Raw genomic sequence first — 14,450 nt, 5'->3', positions numbered from 1 at the left:
GCAACAATGAACAAGTTACGTAGAGCAATGAACAAGTATTACAGAGACATACGTAAAGCTTCTCTGCTAATAGACCATTGTAAAAGACAATTTTCAAATAGAATCTTTCTATGAGTTTTTCCTCAACATTTTTCCTCAACACCTGAAATTTAATCTTCCATGGCACAGTCATGTTCTTGCACCCTTTCCCTTCAACGGCTTTCTTTGCCTCGATGTGGAGATGCTGGCATTGGACTGGGGTAAGCACAGTAAGAAGTCTCACAACACCAGGTTAAAGTCCAACAGGTTTATTTGGTAGCACAAGCCACAAACTTTCAGAACACTGTTCCTTGCGTCCACCAGGTATTGTTCGACGAGTGGAAGGAGCCCTGAAATACCTCACTACGTAACTGTTCTTCAATCAAGGTACTGAATGCCAGTGGACTGTTTTATCTTATCTTATCACTGCTAAGTTTTAAATGTCACTGAAGTCCACATACATATACTTTCCAGTGGGGGTCGGATTAGCTCAGTTGGCTGGAGAGCTGGTTCGTAATGCAGAGTGACACCAACAGCGTGGGTTCAATTCCTGTACTGGCTGAGGTTAGCCATGAGGGCCACCGCCTTCTCAAACTTGCCCCTTGCCAGAGATGTGGTGACGCCCAGGTTAAATCACCACCAGTCAGCCGTTCCCCTCAAAGGAGAGAGCAGCCTATGGTGATTTTACCTTTACTTTCCAGTAAAGAGCACACTGAATGACATGAAGGGCTGGGTGCCACAGCTGATTTTACGCCCTAGCATAAGGACAACGAAGCCAATTGCAATGCTTAAGTGATTTCCTCTGAGGTTAATGCTCTTCTGTGTTTAATAGGAGAACTAACATGGTTACTACATGGTTCTGCTAATTGGAAGAACACTTAATACAGTGCCAAAACCAAATGTGTTATTGATTTTTACTACAGAAGAGGATGCCCTGAGAACAGCTGTACAGTATATAATCTGCTTGGTGGCTTCAAGTATGTAATTTTACTGGGATTTAAAACTTAACTACAGGAGTGCAAAGCAATTTTCCGAATTGCTATTTCACACTATTTGTAGTTGTCTCACCTCATTTTTAACAACCTCTTTAAATCTGAGCCTACAACCATGTATACACGTTCATCCATAGAATCCTACAGTGCAGGAGGCCATTTGGCCCACCAGCTCTGTATTGATTCCCTGAAAGAACAAGCAACCCAGGCCCATAAGCCGCCCTATTGCCCGTACATTTACCATGGCCAATCCATCTGACCACCACATTGTTGAAAACTATGGTGCAATTTAGCATGCTCAAGCCACCTAACCTACACATCTTTGGAGTGTGGGAGGAAACCAGAGCACCTGGAGGAAACCCATGCAGACATGAGGAGAACGTGCAAACGCCACACAGTCACCCGAGCCCAGAATCAAACCCAGGTCCCTGGTACTGTGAGGCAGCAGTGCTAACCACTGTGCCACATTGACACATATCTTCGCTATGCACTTTTAATGCATATTAGCACAGTGCAATTTTAATGCAAACAGTATTAACACAACACAGCTTTACCATTCTGCTTTCTGTTCAGAATCTCAAATTTGTTATTGTAGGAAGCAGCCACTCGGCCCATCACGTCTGCACCAGCTCTCTGAATGAGCAATTCCCTCAGTGCCATTCTCCCACCTTCTCTCTGTACTCCTCATGCTTCCTTTTCAGATAATGCAGTGAGGAGGCACAATGGTTAGCACTGACCCCTCTCAGTGCGAGGGACAAGGGTTGAATTCCGGGCTTGGGTCACTGTCTGTGTGGAGTTTGCACATTCTCCCTGTTACTGCGTGGGTTTCTGCCAGGTGCTCCGGTTTCCTTCCACAGTCCAAAGGCGTACTGGTTAGGTGAATTGGCCATGCTCAATTCTCCCTCAGTGTAGCCGAACAGGCGCCGGAGTGTGGCGACTAGGAGATTTTCACAGTAACTTCATTGCAATGTTAATGTAAGCCAACTTGTGACTAATAAATAAACATTAAAGTAAGCTTTACTTTTTAATTTCCTTTTGAATGCTTTGATTGAACCTGCCTCCACCACACTCTTAGGCACTGCATCAAAAGCAGGATGTTTCACAAGTTCTGTTTCACTAAACTCCTCCATATTTTGCATATTATGAATTTGACTCAGAATTACTATTCTGCACTCTTGTCTCAAGGAAGATGCTGAGCTTTATCACATACAGTGGCTCATGTGTAAAATATACTACTTCTGAAGAATAGTGAAAGCAGAGAATGTTATCAAGTTCTTGCAAGTGATGGATGGTTTTTTTTTGTGGAAAGGGCTACTGAAGATAAAGTACGCCATTATGCAATTTCTGAATTTTGAGAACGGAAGTGATGGAAATGGCCTTTATCAGTCCTGCACAGTCCTCTGTCCTAAGGATATTGAGACATGGAGTGGGTGGTCTGAAGAGGAAAAGGGAAAGGAGGACATGCTACATACCATATCTAGTGGTGAATAATGGATAACTATTGGTGTTCGGTAGCTTATTTGATTAGATTAAATGGAACCAGAGGGAGCGAGTACCCCGAGTATTTAGCCCCAGTCTGAAGTTAGCATGACTAATTGTTGTGTAGATAATGAACTAAGTGGTATTATTCAAAACAGGGGAATATAAATGGATCTGAGAGTTCTTTCTAGTCTATTTTTGTACGTGAATAAAATTCTAACAGTGATAATGTCCGTCACACTAGAAATCACTGCATTATGTAATTACAACAACTAGTGTGTGAATAATTAAATATATACTCTATATTGTGTCTTTAACATAGCAAAATATCCCACAATACTGCACTGGAATCAACATACAGGTGTCAAGCTACTTTTTTAAAAATTAATTTACAGGATGTGGGCATCACTGGCCAGACCAGCATTCATTGCCCATTCCAAATTGCCCTTGAGAAGATAGTGGCGAGTTGTCTTCTTGAACTGCTGCAGTCCCTGAGGTGTTGGTACACCCACCGTGCTGTTAGGGAGGGAGTTACAGGATTTTGACCCAGTGACAGTGAAGGAGAGGCAATATATTTCCAAGTCAGGATGGTGAGTGACTTGGAGTGGAACTTCCAAGTGGTGGTGTTCCCATGCACCTGTTGCCCTTGTCCTTCTAGACGGTAATGGTCATGGGTTTGGAAGGAGCTACCTTAGTGAGCTTCTGCAATGCATCTTGTAGATGCTACACACTGCTGTCACATGTTCATCAGTAGTACAGGGAATGACAGCTTATTAAACACAGAATAGTACAGCACAGTACAGGCCCTTCAGCCCTCAATATCTGAGCTATGTCCAAACCCAAGATCAAGCTATCCCACTCCCTATAATTCTGGTGTGCTCCATGCGCCTATCCAATAACCGCTTGAAAGTTCCTAAAGTGTCCGACTCCACTATCACAGCAGGCTGTGTATTCTGCATCCCAACCACAACTGAGTGAGGAAACCCACGAACATCCCTCCTATATCTCCACCATGAACCTTATAGTTACGCCCCCTAGTAACAGGTACATCCACCCGTTTGTCGAAGGCGTTCTGCTTTGTCCTCGATAGTGTTAAGCTTCTCGAGTGTTGTTGGAGTTGCACTCATCCAGGCAAACGGAGAGTGTTCCATCACATTCCCTGCACATGGCAGACAGGCGACCAGGTTTTGGGGGAAGTGGGGATTAGGAGTTGCATTCCCTGTACAGGATTCCTAGCTTCTGACCTGCTCCTGTAGACATAGTATTTGTGTGGCTCCAGTTCAATTACTGGTCAATGGTAAACTACTACCCCCCGCCGGCATGGTGTTGATAGTGGGGGATGTTCAGCGCTGGTAGTACCATTGAATGTCAAGGGAGGATGGTTAGATTCTTTCTTGATGGAGATAGTCATTATCTGACACTTATGGAGCACGAATGTTTCTTACCATTTGTCAGCCCAAGTCTGAATATTGTCCAGATCTTGTTGCATTTGGACATGGACTGCTTCAGTATCTGAGGAGACAGGAATGGTGCTGAACATTGTACAACCATCTGTAAAATCACCACTTCTGACCTTATGATGAAGGAAGATCCTTAAAGAAGCAGCTGAAGTTGGCTGGGTCTAGGACACTCACTTTTCTGAGGGACTTCTGCAGTGATATCCTGGAGCTGAGTTGATTAACCTCCAACAACAACAACCATCTTCCTTTGTGACTTTATGACTCTTACCAGCAGAGCGATTTCCCCCTGATTCCCACAGGTTCCTGAATTTATATAATAAACTTTTAACTTTTAGGACATTCCATGATATCTTACTCGCAGTGAAGTACTTTTCAAGTATAGACATTTTGCCATGTTGGAAATATAACCCAGTAAGAAGTCTCACAACACCAGGTTAAAGTCCAACAGGTTTATGTGGTAGCAAAAGCTGTGTTTCCTCCAGTCCCTCGCTGGCATCTCCACATCAGAAATATAACAACGTAGTCGTGCACAGCAAGTTCCAATAAACCATGGCATGATAATGATCAGATAATCAGTCTTTGCAATGTTGTGGGATAAAAGTTGGCCAGGACACAAGGGGATAAGTTTAAGTTTAAAATGTATTTATTAGTGACACAAGTATAGCTTACATTAACACTGCAATGAAGTTACTGTGAAAATCCCCTAGTCGCCATACTCCGGCACCTGTTCGGGTGCACGGAAGGAAAATTTAGCATGGCCAATGCACTCAACCAACACTTCTTTCGGACTGTGGGAGGAAATCGGAGCACCGGGAGGAAACCCATGCAGACACAGAGGAAGAATGTACAGACTCTGCACACAGTGACCCAAGCCAGGAATCAAACTCTGGTCTCTGGCGCTGTGAGGCAGCAGTACTAACCACTGTACCACCATGCCGCACACATGCCCTGCTGCAATGAGTTCTCTTATATCCACTTGAGAGCAGGAAGAGCCTCACTTTAACATCTGATCCAAAGACAGCACCTTCAAAACAGTTGCACTTGCTCAGAACTGCACTGGAACGTCATCTAGAATTTTGAGCTCAAGTCTTGGAACCAGTTGATTTTAAAATAGCATCTCTTACCTGTAATAGCTGCAGAATGGGCTGTTCCAACATCCACATGCACAATATTTCCTTTATTAAGGGGATATGATTGCACAGGAGTGAAAATATGAACTTCTTCAACTTGATTAGAGGGATGAGGATCCTCAGCTGGACTTGAGTTATCCAAACCGAGTTTGTTAAATCTGAGAAACATAATATTTTAAAGTAGTTAATATACAATAATAAAAGCAGATCCAACACATTTCAGCATTTATCTCTGAGACATCCTTCTGGCTGGTTGAAGGAATGGGCGTGCTCCTACACAAGCGAACTTCACCCACTGACAGATGCTGACAAACTGAAAAACCAAAGTTGATAATGAGTGATAACTTTTCTTCAATCTGCCAGGTGTCTGGCATGCATGGGACATGATCACCATGTTTAAGATTTTTCAAATCAAACTACTGAACAACTTACGCTTACCTCTATGGTTTCCATGTGCTCAATGTAGAGTGTAAATTCTCTCCTAATACAAACATGATCCATTTGCCCAAGTCTGGAGCTAAGATGCAGGCTGCAAAGCCAAAACTGAGAGTTTGCCATCTGTACATAAGGATAGTAATGGAGTTGCACTGCTTACCCAACTAGATTCAAGCTAGCCATTGTGACATTGCAGAGTTATCTAAAGCTCAGTGGGATGAATCCTAGCTCTGATGACAGCTTAATTGCTCCACACTCCACTGGTGAGACATGATGGTTGACCAATCATTAAAAGTGATCTGGAGTAAATTGAGAACCTGGGATGATGCAAGTATAGGATCTCTCAAGGACAGACTTGGTTCTGTTTTTCACACCAGGCACATAATCTTGTCAGCTCAACCTTAAAGGGATCCTGTCCTCCCAAAAGAGAAGAATCATTCATCGGCCATCAAACAACTGACAAACGTGACAATGAGATTTCACTAACTGGACAGCCCAGTTGGGACATTATGTACTAATATACCAAGGTTTTTCGAAGCGGATCAACCCAGACTATGATCAATCATAATATAATCTTCTTGGGTGGCGTCGCTGAATCTAAAGATCCTATTACCTGTTACTCCCGCAGGCCAAAATGTGATTCCGCGTTGTGAGAATCATTGAACAGTCAATTCCACACAAAACTTTCTGGGCTTCATGTGCGGAAGGGACATTCACTTGTTGAGGAGAATTGTGTGCTTCCTGAGTTGCCAAGCCAAGCCGACCTTCAATGGAAATACAAAAGAAAATCAAGAGCCAAGGAACAAGAAATTGGGTTAATAAGCGCTCATTTTTTATGGACACCCTGAGTGGATATTTAACCTAGTGCTCTCTCTCAACCTTGCAATGTTAAACCCACCTGTCCCAGAGATGATCAATTAGAGGTTAGCTGCTGGTTAATTTCTTCTGGCTATGATTCTATAAGTGTTTGGTGTTTTCTGTAGTTGTTTCTCTGTTACCAACACTGTGGATCTAGCTTCAGTTGCCCTTAGTTAGGATCAATAAAGACCGCTGGAGGCAAGGCTGCTGATAAACTTTAACTTTTATTGATTATTCTTCTAACTGAATACAGTAAAAGGCTCAGTGCAAAGCTCCTCATAAAACTCTCTCTCAGCATGCTCTGTGCATGTGATCTTAGATCATTGATTAAGTAGACTATCCATTTACAGGTTTAACATTAACCCTTTGCACCACAGTTTCAAGTTGCAAAAGAATAAAAGAGGTGGGGTGTGGTGAATTTCAAGGCTTCTGAATTAACCAGTTGCTCCCAGGCATGTGTGCACTAGTAGATGTTCTTACTGGATTACAGCATGACTTGGGGAATGAACAGAGACCAAGCAGAGCAGATCAAGCTGCTGGAAGAGGGAGGAAGAGAAGGTGAAGGGCTCTCAGCAGGAGGACATGTTACCCAGTGTGTTTGCTCACCGAGTAATTTTACAAGACAAACGTCCTCAGTAAGGACATTCTGACTGATATCTGCTATTTGTTGCAGCCACTACTGCAACCTCAGTACAGGCTGAGGACTGCATTGTCAGCGACTCTGAGGGTGAACATGGCAATCACATGCCATGCTATTGCCTTCCAAATTGAATGGAGATATTTGCAGCATCTCACAATTTGCCATCCATTGTAACATGAGGAGGCCATTAAGGCTCTTTATTTAAGTCCTCACTTGTTAAATCCAAGCAACCTGGGTGAGTATGTGCCTTTGTGGGGATTACAGTCTTCCCAATGGTCAAGATGCCACTAACATGCCTTTGTGTATGCTGCTTACCAACACTGCCCTATTCCAGAACACGGGTACAAAACTGGCTCGGTCAAAGAAGACAGAGGGTAGCAGTGGAAGGGTATGTTTCTGAATGGAGGGCTGTGACAAGTGGCATTCCTCAGGGATCAGTGCTGGCACCTTTGCTGTTTGTAATATATATAAATGATTTGGAGGAAAACGTAACTAGATTGATTAGTTAGTTTGCGGACGACACAAAGGTTGGTGGATTTGCGGATAACGATGAGGACCATCAGAAGATACAGCAGGATATAGATCAGTTGGAGATTTGGGCAGAGAGATGGTAGATGCTGTTTAATCCAGACAAATGCGAGGTAATGCATTTTGGAGGGTATAATGCAGATGGGAAATATGCAGTAAATGACAGAATCTTTAAGAGTATTGATAGGCAAAAGGATCTGGGTGTACAAGTACACAAGTCACTGAAAGTGACCATGCAGGTGGAGAAAGTACAGTGAAACCCTGATTATACACATCGTGATTTAGCATGAATTCAGATACAATGCAATGAATCATTGGAACCTTTTTTTTGCTCTTTCCGGGGAACTGAAAAGGCTTTCGTGAGTTAATTTCGTGCTTTCTTAGATCAAAATGGAACAAATTGCTAGAAAAATAAAATCTTTTTCTGTGAAAGATAAGCTTCACACACTTGACGCGATCAAGACTAAAAGTCAAACTCAAGTTGCATGAGACCTCGGGATACCGGAATCAACACTTGGTGGCTGGAAATCTCAAGAGCACGCGATCACTTTTTTAAGAAATAAACTTGTTGTTTTGTTTTATTAAAAAGCTTTGTTAAAAATTAATTTGTGTTTTAATTTCTACTATAATAGCGATTTATTCGCAGAATTCTTTAATTCAAAGGTAATTTACTTGCCAGATGGTAAACGTGCAAAAAACAAGTCAAATAGGGCAATAATAGGGGTGTTTTAGGATGTTAGGTCAACATTGGGTCAGTTTGAACGCTGATTTTCTTGAACCCCGATTTAGCACGGCCCCGCTTTCTTCACGATAACATTTTATGGACCCCAACCATCGCATTATAATGAAGCCGCACTCCAACCGTGAGGGTTGGAGGGGATTGGAGATCATGTGGTGGGACCGAGAAAGGGGAGCATGGGAAGAAGAGCTGGGCATCCGGCCTCGGGTTGGGTCAGGCCTGGGAGGATGTAGTGGGCAGGGGATATTTCTGTGGAGGGTTAGTCAGGCGATTGTGGGAGTCAGTCTGGGTCTGTACAATAGTTACCCAGAAGTTAGAAAAGTGGCTTTAATCCTTCTAACCATCTCTGGATAACCACTGGTGCACCCAATGGGAGCAATCCCAAGTTTGAGAGTTAAATCATACTTTTGAATGGGCAGTTACAGTTGTCCAGGGGAAGTTTACACTGCTGGGAAGTTGCTGTGCAAACCTTACCTGGGAACCTCCGAATGGTGATTCCCCAGTGCATCTTTCGGGTATGCACCTAATATGACACTCGGGAATTCAGACATTACGGCCCAATGCTTCTGCTGCTGACCACACTGGCCCTGCAGCATTCATCACAGTAAACATCAAGAAACATGATGGTCTGTAGCACACGACTTCACCATCATGTGGGGTCATTCTATGCCACCAGCCACATAGCAAGCAAATGGAGGAGGGGCAAGAGGATAAAGAGAAACAGGAAGGGAGGAGTTAACCTACTATTTCTGCCCTATCGATCTGTACAAATTCCTAGTTGTGATACTAGTGAGTGGCCACAATGCGAATTTCCCCTTCACTACAATCCCATACTCTACCTTTCCTCTGTCACTATCGCAGCATCTGCTCGGCCACAATGCAAAACTAAAACAGACCACAAAATAACGTTCCGAATCCATTTATTTTTTAATTCATTCATGGGAACCGCCAGCTAAATCAGCAATTATTGTCCATCCCTAATTGCCCTCAAGAATGTGGTGGTGAGCAATGGGTTGAAGGAGCACCTACAGTGCTGTTAGGAAAGTAGTTTCAGGATTTTCACACAATGACAGTGAAAGAACGGGCAATATGATTCCAAGTCAGGACAGGGTGTCACTTGGAGAGGAAGTTGTAGGTGATGGTCTTTTCATGTGTCTGCCTTTGCCCTGGGGCCGGGGGGGGGGGGATGGGTGAAGGTCATGTGTTTGGGAACTGCTGAAGGAGCAAGGTGAGTTGTTGCCATGCATCTTGTAGATGGTACACACTGCTGTGCGTTGGTAGTGAAGAAAGCCAATGTTTAATGAGGCAGATGGGGTGCTGATCGAGTAGGCTGCTTTGTCCCAGATGGTGTTGAGCTTCTTGAGTGCTACTGGAGCTGCACTTATTCAGGCAAGTGTGAAGTTTTCCAACACACTCCTGACTTGTATCTTCTAGATGGTTGACTGGCTTTGGGGAATCAGGAGGTGAGTTACTCTCTGTAGAATTCCCTGCCTCTGAATTGCTCCTGCAGTCACAGTATTTATATGGCGAGTCCAGTTCAGTTTCTGATCAGTGGTAACCCCCCCAGATTTGATAATGGGAGATTGAGCAATGGCGTTGCTGTTGCATGTCAAAGGAACATGGTTAGATTCTCTGTTCTTGGAATGGTCATCGCCTGACATTAATGTTACTTGCCACGTATTTGCCCAAACTGCATATTGTTCAGGCATTGGTCCACACAGAAACAGACTGCTTCAGTATCTCAGAAGCTGTGAATGGTGCTGTACATTGTGCAATCAATCCCCCACTTCTGACCATATGGAAGGAAGGTAATTGATGAAGCAGTTGAAGATGGTACAGCTTTGGACAATACCCTGAGGAACTCCTGCAGTCATGTCCCAGGAATCAGATGACTGGCCCTGATTCCTATTGCCTTCAGTTTTGCTCGGGCTCCTTACGTCACACTTGGTCAAATGCATGTTTGGACCAAGGCTGTAATGAGGTTAGGAGCTAAGTGACCTTGGTGGAACCCAAACTAGGTGTCAATGAGCAGGTTAGTGCTAAGTAGGTGCCACTGACAGCATTGTCGACAACACTTTACATCACATTGCTGATGATCAAAAGTACTCTTCTGAGGCAGTGATTGGCTGCGTTGGATTTGTCGTGCTTATTGTAGACAGGACATACTTGGGCAATTTTCCAAATTGCCGAGTAGATGATAGTTTTGTAGCCGTACTGGATCAGCTTTGCTAGTGGCACAGTGGTTAGCACTGCTGCCTCACAGCACCAGGGACCCAGATTCAATTTCCAGCTTGGGTGACTGTCTGTGCAGAGTCTGCACATTCTCCCTGTGTCTGCATGGGTTTCCTCCCACAGTGTGAAAGACATGCTGGTTAGGTGCATTGGCCATGCTAAATTCTCCCTCAGTGTACCTGACCAGGTGCTGGAGTGTGGCGACTAGGGGATTTTCAAGTAACTTCATTGCAGTGTTAATGTAAGCCTACTTGTGACACTAATAAATAAACTTGCTAAAGATGCAGCTAGTTCTGGAGCTCAAGTTATCAGTTGTCAGGGAACTTTGCAGTATCCAGTGCCTTCAGAAGTTTCTTGATACCACATGGAATGAATCAAACTGGTTTAATACTTGGCATCTGTGATGCAGGGAATCTCAGGTAGAGATCAAAATCATGAAATAAATACCATATTGTATACAAAGGTCAATCAATCCTTGTAGCTTCTGTGGTGCCTGTTTTCCATTTCTCTCTATCCCAGTTCTGCTGCTGCTGGACCGTGTTATCCAAGTGGCTGCAGAAAGGCTGCTGACTCTCAGTGGGAAAGGAGTTTGTAGATAGCCTTGGACAGCAGCCTGAAGTGGTTTTGGACCTCGAAAGCCCACACCACGGTGTGCACGGCATGTGATCAGCAAGGGCTCTGACAGAGGGCAGGGAGTGGAGGATAGATGCTGTCTACCTGAGTGAACAAACAGATTTATGCCCCATGGAACTGCTGCCACTGCTCCAGAGAAGCGTCTCAGCAATCTGAATAATCTGCTGGGAGGTCAATTGCTGCAGTACTACAACACCCTGCGCACTGTAATGCAGAGCCATGATGGCAGCAGTCTGGATCTGTATGGCAGCAAGTGCACAACAGCAGTCTAAGCTTCCACTGCAGCGCTCAGATGCTGGGTTGCTGGTGCTTGTGCTGCAATAGAAGGCGCGACTTCAGTCATTGGACGCTGCAACACGGTTGGGTCCACAAGTGTGCAAGTGGAATTGGCCACCACTTCCATGTTGGAAAGGATAAGCTGTAAACTCTAGACAGGTTCGTGCTCCATGCTCCTTGACTGCAGGTTTTCATAGAACAGTCACGGCACGAAGGAAGTAACTCAGTCCGTTGAGGTTGGTGTTTCCCTGCAGCACAATCCAGCTGCTCCCACTCCCTGCCCTTTTATCCATAATCTGCAATTTTTCCTTTCATGTGCTTATCTAATTATATGTTTTAGCCACATTCTCAATGAACTGAGCATTTTGCGGTGCACATCCTACCCGTGTTCTTCTGTTAAGCTGCCCCAAAGGATCCTCATCCAAATCCTCCGGAATGGAACCCACGTGCAATCTCATTCTCTAGTGAGCTGGCAGTTGTGCTAATCTGGACCAGTGCCCTCACTGCAGTCCATAGTGCCCACTTTCTCACTATGTACAAGATCCCACCTCTAATTTCTCCCCCAAGACACGCCGGGTATCTGAACTGGTAAATTCAAGTGGAAAATCAAGTTGCAGTCCATACAGTCATCAGCACCCTCATCTTGGTGTTCTTCTGTTGCCTGGACAGGTAGCACCTCTTAATTATCCAAAAGGAAAAAGGCACACAGTTAAGTTTGCAATGAGAAGAAAAAAGCGCAAGCTTACAACATTAAGGCAGAGTTAGGCAAGCAGGTGTATCTGTTCTCCCTGGTTAACTCCTGCTGTCTCTAGTTGTTTTCCCTGCGAGAGAGAGGGGGAAGTGTGTCAGTGATTGTCTAGCTGATGCCACTTTTGGCTGAACAGCTGACAATGTGTGCAATGTGCGCAATCTGAGAGGCAGATGGAAGATTTGCAGCTTTGCTAATTTTGTGAGAGGAAGGTGAAGCATCTGAATGTGAGTAATGAGGCCTGATTGATAGATAGTTGTTCGGCAAATGATGGGGGGTGGGGCGGTGTGTGGAATGCAGTCATTTAAACAGTGGCTGAGGTTAGTACTCCAGTTGGTAGGATATGGCATTTGAAGGTACATTCACTCACACTTGCCTGAGATCACTGAAGTGCTTGCAGCACTATACCTAGTTCCTTGGACCTCAGCACCTGGCATTAACTTCCATGGCTCAATGTTCCTTTTCACCACCCCGGCAGACTCAGGATACGGCTCCTTTCTACCTCCAACAGCAAGATCTCTACAGTGCCCAAAAACCTCAAAGGTTGCTGTGCTGTGCCATTCCTCACCATTATCCACATCAGCTACAAGTCCAAGCATCATTGTACTCAGTCACAGTCATTTTTACTGATTTATTTTATTAGTGTCACAAGTAGGCTTATATTAACGCTGCAATGAAGTTACTGTGAAAATCCCCCAGTCGCCACACTCCTGCGCCTGTTCGGGTACACTGAGGGAGAATTTAGCAGGGCCAATGCACCTAACCAGCACGTCTTTTGGACTGTAGGAGGAAACTGGAACACCCGGAGGACACCCACGCAGACACAGGGAGAACGTGCAGACTCTGTACAGACAGTGAACCAAGCTGGGAATCGAACCAGGATCCCTGGTGTTGTGAGGCAGCAGTGTGCCACCCATGCCACCGTGTATACCTACTCTTTAAGTAGTGCTGGGCAGCTTTAAGCAGTACAGGTTAACTTTAAGTGGTGCTGTCTCACTGTTATTGATGTATCCATCAATGACTGGACACAGAAAACATACAAATGAGCAGGTAATATGAAGTTGGTGCGCTGCCTGCATTGCAACCAATGGGGCTTGGTTGATCAAGCACTGTGGTCTTTCTGACTATCCAACTTAGCCTCCATTATTTCTAAAATTTCCTGATAATTCACTTTACAACTTAAAACAAAAGCCTCAAGAAACCTTGTTATATGAATGCAACATCGGACATCTATATTTTCTTTAAATTAGCTTCACTTGTAGATTAGTACTATTTGTTAGCATTCTAAAAGATAACATGAATCAGAACAATGCAAAGATAAATAAAATGATGAATGGTTGGACAGGCTGACAGATGTGATTGTGGTTTTAGGGTTCGTTGAAGACTGCACATGTACAAGTGGCCCAGGCGTGTAACCACTGAGGGATTTGCATAGTCTGTCTCTCACCCCAGCCATCTGTTTTTTGATGTGAGCTATTCAGGCTAATTTTACCTTCTGAGAAAAGCTACATAACAGGCACGATAGCTGGCAATGAATGAACAAAAGACTGGCGACATTTGAAGTGCAGAATGACAGGAAAATAACTTGCTCATTCTGTGACAAGAGTGTAAAGAGCATGAAGTCTACAGGAAGAAAAAAACAGCAATATAGAGAATAAAAACAGAATTATGTATCACATCAATATGAAAATCCTGAGAGAAAAACACACTTTCTGCAAATCCATAGCCTTTGCAAAATAACAATATTCAGTTAAGTTTATCTCCTCTGCTTTTCCTCACTTTTGGGCAGATGTTTAGATTATTGATTTCAGGCACATCATTTTAAAATGCTCTTGGCACCTTGCTGAGCCAACGTGAGATGCTATTGTAAAAGAAGGAGCTATTTTTAAATCATCAGTGATTAAGTAACTGCACCGCATTTACTTTGCCCCTCGACATGTCTCCAGTATGATCCCTGAAAGTGTTGCTGTAAAGCTCATTAGTCTGAAATGCAGTGAGTGTCAATGTGGAAGCAATGTAGGAGCCATCTTAAGACAGCAAGAAGAATAACCAGTCAAATTGTCATGTTGGTTGAAGAAAGAATGTTGGTCACTTAGCTCTTCCAACCCAAGACCACATGCAGCATGAAAAGAAGGCACTTTCCTGGAACAAATATTTCAATACTCACTCTCAGAAAATGTATAATTTATACAGGACTCAAACAGCAAGCGAGCAATGAACCAAAAGCCTTCGATACAACATCTCACTCCAAAATGGGTGGAATAGTGGTTAGCACTGCTGCC

The 14,450-nt window shown here is 44.0% G+C and overlaps 1 protein-coding gene across 4 annotated transcripts in view; it reads right to left on the bottom strand.

Moving 5' to 3' along the window:
• The window catches only part of nek8 (NIMA-related kinase 8), a 67,870-nt gene that overhangs the window by 14,546 nt on the left and 38,874 nt on the right, over positions 1 to 14,450 (bottom strand). For all 4 annotated transcript variants that reach the window (XM_080210536.1, XM_080210538.1, XM_080210539.1 and 1 more), the window contains 2 exons: positions 6,128 to 6,278; positions 5,074 to 5,237 (listed from right to left, as the gene is read on the bottom strand). In XM_080210536.1, coding sequence (XP_080066662.1) covers positions 5,074 to 5,237; positions 6,128 to 6,278 — 315 coding nt within the window. The remainder of the gene's footprint in view (positions 1 to 5,073; positions 5,238 to 6,127; positions 6,279 to 14,450) is intronic.

This window comes from Carcharhinus amblyrhynchos, chromosome 23 (genome assembly GCF_965287045.1).
Source record: "Carcharhinus amblyrhynchos chromosome 23, sCarAmb.v2.hapA, whole genome shotgun sequence".
NCBI classification, from domain to species: domain Eukaryota; kingdom Metazoa; phylum Chordata; class Chondrichthyes; order Carcharhiniformes; family Carcharhinidae; genus Carcharhinus; species Carcharhinus amblyrhynchos.
The sequence above is the reverse complement of the archived record's forward strand: the minus strand, read 5'-3'. Positions and strand labels throughout refer to the sequence as shown.